Below are 7424 nucleotides of genomic sequence, written 5' to 3'. Positions count from 1 at the left end.
TACTTCTCTTTCTTATCGATCTTACAAAAACCGAATCTGACCAAATGTCAGATTGATAAATGCTCATTTCTTGCACTGCTGCAGCTGCATTCAGATCATAAGATCATTAGCTCATAAGGCTGGTTTGAGGGAAAACCCTGTCAGCAGCAGGGAGGATGCACCATGAGTAGAGCGGTGGTGGTGGTGGTGGTGGGGAGCTGACTGTCATGTGCGTCACACGAAGGGTGTTCCCTGAAGACAGGGCGTCCATAATCAATGACCAAACACAGCAGCCAATCACAGGGCTTATGCTAATGAGGAGGCTTTAAACCCTGTGGACCTTCCTTATGAATCGGTTCTTTGCTGAGACTGACCGGATTTTAGCCGCACACACCGGAGGAGACGTCCGATCCCACTTCAACCTCCACCACTTGAGACTCAACTAACTTTTCTTTTCCTCCCTCCACTCTTCCTCCTCCAAGATTATCAACCGGATCCTGGCATTCACGGGAAATATCTGGCTTGTATTTTATTTTATTTTATTTTTTATTTTTTAAAGACAGAAGATACAGAGTCGAGGTTGGGAGAAAGCGCGCCGATTCACATTCTGCTGATTTCTTCTTTTGGGGAAGGGGGGGTTCTGAAAGTTAACATCGCCATGTCTTGCGGTGATGCGTCGGATCAGAGTCGGCGGTTCTGTGTGTTGTCTTGGGATCAGGTGCAGCGCTTGGACTCGATCCTGGGGGAGGCCGTCCCCATCCACGGCCGAGGAAACTTCCCCACTCTGTCCGTGCAACCCCGCCAGATTGTCCAGGTAGAAACCAACATTTATACATGAACATATTGACTCGTGTACTCCAGCAAGTATTATGTATTATTAGCTTCAGTTTTTAGACTTTTCGAAGAGTCAGTGTTACATATTTATTCATTCATAAGCATACAAATGAAAGTAAATATTACACCTGACTACGCAGCGTGTGAATAGGTAATGAACACTGTGAAATCTGTGGATCAAATGGTCGCATATCCTCTCACTGTGATGACCAAAAATAAACTGAAATACTGAGATTAAACTGTAAATTTGTACGGAACTTCCTGGAAACCCCCCTCCAGGACCCCCTGCTGGTCTCTAAATCTCACTCTGAAAGCCACTAATTCACTCTAGATTTTTTTTTTTTCCCTCTGGCTTAATTGTTCTTCCATGACAGATTACATCATAATTTTATTTACTCCGTTTCCTCTTTTTGTGGGGGGAAGCTTAAATTTCCTCTAATTTCTTGCCAAGGCTGCTTTTTAGTCCTAAGATTGCTCTCACATAATATCCACAGGGAAACTATGATTCCTGAAAGTATTTGTTAATTTTATGGCATTTAACATTTAGCAAGGTTATGAGAAAAGCTTCATGTTGATTTGTCCTTGTCCATAATTGTCACGTTCCAGTTCAGACTGAGGTGGAAACAGTGAGGCATATGTTACAACTCCTCTGCTCTGACTTAAAATGTATCAAAAGGACACATGCCAGAGTCCCTCCACATTTCCAGCCTCTTATGCATTGTGGCTGGATCACATTTCACTTCCCTTGGTGGTGTCTCTATACAGCTGGCTATGCACTACAGTGGTAAATGCTCCATTAGGGATTTGAAATTGAACGCATAACTGATCCCTAACAAAATCATGTCAGGTAATCTGGTACGGAATGCTTTTTTTTTTCTCCCCTCCTTTCCATTTCATCTACACATCAACATATTCAAGATGAGCTCAACAAGCCTGTGAAGCCCAGGGCTCCATGCTTGTGGTTGTGGAAAGATGAATGCTCCATTGAGCGTGCAGGAGACATAAATGCAGGTTTTAGCCCCAAATGTGGGGACTCTAATGTTTCCCCTGGATTTGTGGAAACCCCATATAATTTTATTTTTGCTCAAATCAGCCATCTGCCACATAGATTCATTTAGTGGTTGGCTGCGCATTGATCAACAGTAAATCTCCTGTCATGAAAAACAAGATTGAGACTATTTACTGTAGCTTTAATGTATATGTAATAGGTGTTCTTCTGTTATGCATCATTAGAAGTGTGACTGAGAGAGTGGACCTTTGTCCTGCTGCAGGGTTAGAGGGGTAAACAGGCTGCTAACATCCACCCAAGCATCATGAGGTGCTGGAGTCCAAAGAAAACTGTATCTCTAAGATAACAGCACCCTCTGTTTCACAGGTCAGACCTGTGGCTCACAGCTGATGAGTTAATAGGACACAACTCCTTGCACTTTCCCCCCCTCCCCACTTATCTTTATTCATTTCTTTTTTTCTAAAGAAAGCGAGGCAGACTTGATTCGACAGGAGTCGTGGCTTCTGGCAGGATTTTAAAAACAGTAGAGGCATAACTGTGCTTCGAGAGGCAAGAGAGAGGAGGAGGGGATGGTGGGTGGGGGTGGGTGGGTTTGACTACCTGTAGCCAGAGGACAGAGGGAGAAAAGGTGTCAAGCGCAGGACTGAGGCTGAATTTCACACTTCTGACATATCGTGAAAAACCACAGAGGCTCATTAGAAAAAAAACTAAACAAAACAAAACACACACACACACACATTGTAATTGCTCCTGATTGGAATTTGAACCCAATCTGCAACACTTTATGGCTGAATGATGACAATGCTGTCGCTGCCAGGTTAAGCTATTATGATTTTATTCATCCACCCCTCCTGTGTGAATGGGTTGACTTGCCTTCAAATGTTTGTTTGTCTCCAGGCCTGACCCAGTATGTATAAATAGAGCCAGCTTGTTATCTGATCACCATGGGAGAGAGAGTTAACAGACACTAATCTGACAGTTCAGTGCCAGTAGGGAGATTTAGGATTGTGTGTGTGAGTGTATGACAACTAATTTGCACTGCAGCTTTAACTGTCTAAATTGTCTGCAGTTATTATTTGCTTGGTAGAAATGCTTGCTGGACATAGTTTACATGTGTCAAGCATTTACTTGTTTTGTTAGTCTGCTTACATATATTAGCTTTAGCATCAGATCTGCCTTCTATGTATACATAATAAATACAGCATATTTCTACAGGACATTTTGATTGCTTCCAAATGTTTTGAGAGGAGTGTGTTTCTGTGGTACAGGTTTGCTATCAGGCGAGTAGGCTGCATCTACCTTTGGTGTCTTACCCCGGGACTCAGATGTGTTTCTTCTTTGTGGTTGCTGGCGGTGATGTCGGCATGCCCCGTCCAGCTGTAGATCATCGTCCTGTAATGTGGCTGCACTGGATAGAGGAAGGGAAACTGGACTTTTCTTGTTTTTGTAGCCCACTGCTGGTGCTCACGCTCTCCTGGTAACAGTTCAGGATTTTCAAACTTATCACTGTTTCTGTGATAAGATAAGACAGTCTGACCCAGAGGGAGATGGACCTAGAGTACAGCTCTACCTCTGCTCTTTGTTTAGGCTCTTTAGATTTCATTCAGTCTGAGGCTGATGGTGATGAAATGGACTTTTGTGAGCAACTGTATTGATCTCACTTTCACAAACTATTGATTTCCACTAGGCCTATGTGGAGCTTATTTGGACATATTTCAAGAGTTTAACTTGAGTCTTTTTGTGTATTTCCTCCATCGTTCCTGCCAATACAAGGACCTTTTTTCATTTTTCCTCTCATTTTCTTACTAATAACATCCTGTATTTCCATCTCATCTGTGTCCAGGTTGTCCGGGCGAGGCTCGAGGAGAGAGGTGTGTGTGTCAAAGACGTGAGGCTGAACGGATCCGCTGCCAGCCACGTGCTCCATCAGGACACCGGACTGGGCTACAAAGACCTCGACCTGATCTTTGGCGTGTCGCTGAAAGATGACCAGGCCTTCCGTCTGGTGAAGGACGTTGTGCTGGACTGCCTGCTGGACTTCTTGCCAGCTGGGGTCTCTAAGGAGCGCATCACAGCTCTGACCCTCAAAGAGGCCTATGTACAGAAACTGGTGAAGGTCTGTAATGACACGGACCGCTGGAGCCTCATCTCGCTGTCCAACAACACGGGCAAAAACGTGGAGCTTAAATTTGTGGACTCCTTGCGGCGGCAGTTTGAATTCAGCGTGGACTCCTTCCAGATTTGCCTCGATTCTCTGCTCTTATTCGACCGCTGCTCGGAGACACCCATGTCTGAGAGCTTTCACCCCACTGTGATTGGAGAGAGTGTGTACGGGGACTTCAACGAGGCCATGGAGCACCTGTGTCAGAGGACCATAGCCACGCGCAGCCCTGAAGAAATCAGAGGGGGCGGCTTATTGAAGTACTGCCACCTGCTGGTGCGAGGGTTCAGGCCCTCCTCGGAGGCGGACATGAAGCAGATGCAGCGCTACATGTGCTCACGCTTCTTCATTGACTTCCCCGACATAGGCGAGCAGCAGAGGAAGCTGGAGGCCTATCTGCAGAACCACTTTGCTGGGATGGAGCACAAACGGTACGAGTGTCTGATGACTCTGCACCAAGTGGTGAACGAGAGCACCGTGTGCCTGATGGGCCACGAGCGTCGCCAGACGCTCAGCCTCATCTCCATGCTGGCGCTGAAGGTGCTGGCTGAGCAGAACGCCATCCCCACTGTGACGAACGTCACGTGTTACTACCAGCCAGCCCCGTACGTGCAGGACATCAACTTCAGTAATTACTATATTGCACATGTGCAGCCGCCGCAGGTCTCTCCGTGCAGTAATTCATATCAGACGTGGCTGCCCTGTAGCTGAACTGGCTGTGAGAGGGATAGAGGTGGATTTGTCTCCATCGCTCTTTATCTTTCAAAGGAAACAGACTGAAAATACACACACACACACACACACACACACACACACACACACACTCTCACAAAAAAAGAAACCCGCGTTTGCCAAATGTGACTTGACTAAAACAATCCTGTACTGCTGTCCATCTGATTGAGCCGACACATTAATTTTTCTCACTTTGCTCTTGCAAAACGTGTAAGATTGCTGGTCATTTCTGAGATGTAGTGATAATATCTTATTTAAGTATTAAAAAAAAAACTCTTTACATAGTGTATGTCAGAAATACATTTTTGAGGAAACAAACATTGAAGCTGGTGTTATTTTCATACTCTGGCTTTATTTTTTTAAAATTACATACCGGACCAAAGATGTATTTGTTGTTCAGAAAGGGAATGTTGTTATGATTCCAAGTGCCTATAATGAACCATGAAATGTTCTAAAAACATCTGTAAAGTGAGAACTGTGCATTCAGTGTTTTCTAGATTACTCCGTTTCTCTTTTCAGGAGCAGAAGCATTCATTTTTGTGAGATTAAAAAAAAAAAGGAAAAACCCCAGTTTTTTTGTATTGTGGTTATTTTATTTTAACCTCGGCCTGTAATGATTGTTGACATTTTAATCTTAGGTTCTGAGGGCTGCAGTTAGTTTTAAACTGCTCATTATCTCAACTGCTTCAACGTTCACACAGTCAAGCTGTATATTCTCACATGACCATCATAAACGGCGTGTTTCCATTTCATATGAGAGAAGCCTTTGGATAAAAACTAACAGGTAGAATGACTCCCACTTTTATCCTCCTTTCCTTGGGATGGATGGATGGGAGGGATTGTTTGTTCCATACTTGATAAGCTGATGACAACAAGGTGGCTCATTTCCAATAACCATGCCCATTGAAATGCATATACTGTCGGCTGGAGTGAGTTGCATTTGTTAAACTGGGGCTGAGGATCCATTACAATCTGAGGACATGAACCATAAGGAGGCTTTTCTAAAGCACAATGGCCTCTCTCTCCTCTGTGATACTAAAGCTTTTTAACAAAGGCCGGCCTGTTCTCCCACCCATGTTACCACTGGAAACCCAGCCCTGTTTGCTTGACCGATACCATATCCATGTCATTTTGTCTGAGTCAGAATCAAAAATCTTTACAGGCATAGGCGGGACGGTAAAGCTAAAAGACAGAGATATGGGGAAATGGCTCAGTTCGTATAGATTATTTAGCAGACCTTGGATCTTCACGAACCATACGAGTCACATTGAGGCCAATATCTACATCCACCATGCACACAGAGAGCTGAAAATAGTTTATTTTGCCGTTTATTTTGAGTCACACCCATTCATTCCTTCCTTTCCACACTGAACTCTAACTAGATTTTTTTTAAAAGTCAGATGTTGAAAGACGGCCATCACAAGTGCGGTATTACTGAAGACTATATCTATACACTGCCTTATCTTTGCAGGAATCTGTTAAATACAGGGTTATTGGTGGTGGTCACAGAGTCAGTTTACTGGGAACAGTCAGAGCACTGGAGCCAATACAAAGTAACTCAGACCTCATAATGTTTCTAAAAGGAAATTCCTTCACTTTCTGTCATATACTCTCACGCACATGGCCGGATTAACCCCATCAGGGAGCTCTTGGGCAAAAGTTTATTATTGGGCCCCCACTGGCCCCCACCTATTGCTGTCTGTGCATTGTGTACAAACCATTTCAACTCAAAGTTCCCTTACCTCCAGTGCAAATAGTACTCCTACGCTAGAAAAATGTTTGTGATAATGTGGTTTAACACAACTTTACTGGGAATATTCATGATGCAAGCACAACACAAAAAACAAAACCTACATGTTGACACAGGGTCCTTCTACAAAACAGGGGTACAACATCAGCTAATAACACAGGACCTTAGTTGATATTTGCGATTAAAGGAGCATGCCACCAATTTGTTCACTCACCATGGGGAGTACTAATCAGCCTGTTAAAACAGTTGCCTTATGTCCTCTGTTGCTCTGAGGGAACTTTCTAAAGTTAAACTTCTAACATTTATTTGGTCTCTTGGGCTTGAAAACAAAACTCCAACTGCTGACAAAAGCCTGTGTTACAAACTAGGAGCAGGAGTTTGAGAGACATGACCAGGCAAGGAGTGTCTAATAAATTACACTATCAATCTGGATTGTGGAACTAGTAGGATTGAGTGCTTTTGGACACATACTACATTAAATATCTCAGCTTTAGCTGCATCGATTTCACACCATTATTTTTCTAATGCAACTCTTCTTGCACTCTTCCAGTGTAGTACAAAATTAGTGGAGTATCCCTTTAATTAAAATACCACAGCTAAGTGACATGTGGTGAGCCACAGGCCTTTGAAACACCTCGGGGTCTTGGAGCCTCAGAGCAGTTGTCGGCTTTCCAGCCATTCTTGCACAGAGGCTTGTTTTTAGTCACAACTTGTAACATTAAGCTTGAAGACGGTCAAATACAGATGATACAGTCTTGTATACTGTATATGGAAGCATTTAAGTGTAACTGAGAACTGATCTAATAGCTAATATGGTGCAGACAGTATACCTTTGCAGACTGTGAGAAACCGCATGACATGTTGAGTGTCTGCCTCCACTGTGATGTATAGTTTATGGAAACTTACAGTGCTCGATTTTTGTCTGTTATCTGTTGTCATATTATCCCTTTACATGATTA

General features: G+C 43.6%; 1 protein-coding gene across 1 annotated transcript; it reads left to right on the top strand.

Annotated features, from left to right (window-relative positions):
• The first annotated feature begins 332 nt into the window (after positions 1 to 332).
• Positions 333 to 5285, top strand: tent5ba (terminal nucleotidyltransferase 5ba). Its single transcript, XM_018686493.2, has 2 exons — positions 333 to 793; positions 3666 to 5285. Exons 1-2 carry the CDS (start codon positions 638 to 640, stop codon positions 4692 to 4694), a joined length of 1185 nt encoding a protein of 394 aa, XP_018542009.1. The 5' UTR covers positions 333 to 637; the 3' UTR covers positions 4695 to 5285.
• Positions 5286 to 7424: the final 2139 nt, after the last annotated feature.

The sequence above is a fragment of the Lates calcarifer genome, linkage group LG15, assembly GCF_001640805.2.
Source record: "Lates calcarifer isolate ASB-BC8 linkage group LG15, TLL_Latcal_v3, whole genome shotgun sequence".
Lineage (NCBI taxonomy): Eukaryota > Metazoa > Chordata > Actinopteri > Centropomidae > Lates > Lates calcarifer.
Note: the sequence above shows the minus strand (reverse complement) of the source record. Positions and strands in the feature narration are given on the sequence as shown.

Excerpts from the sequence above, each read along its gene's own strand:
- tent5ba (XM_018686493.2), top strand. The coding sequence starts at position 638 with ATGTCTTGCGGTGATGCGTCGGATCAGAGTCGGCGGTTCTGTGTGTTG. Across the intron at positions 794-3,665 it reads AACCCCGCCAGATTGTCCAG|GTTGTCCGGGCGAGGCTCGA; the intron begins GTAGAAACCAAC and ends ATCTGTGTCCAG.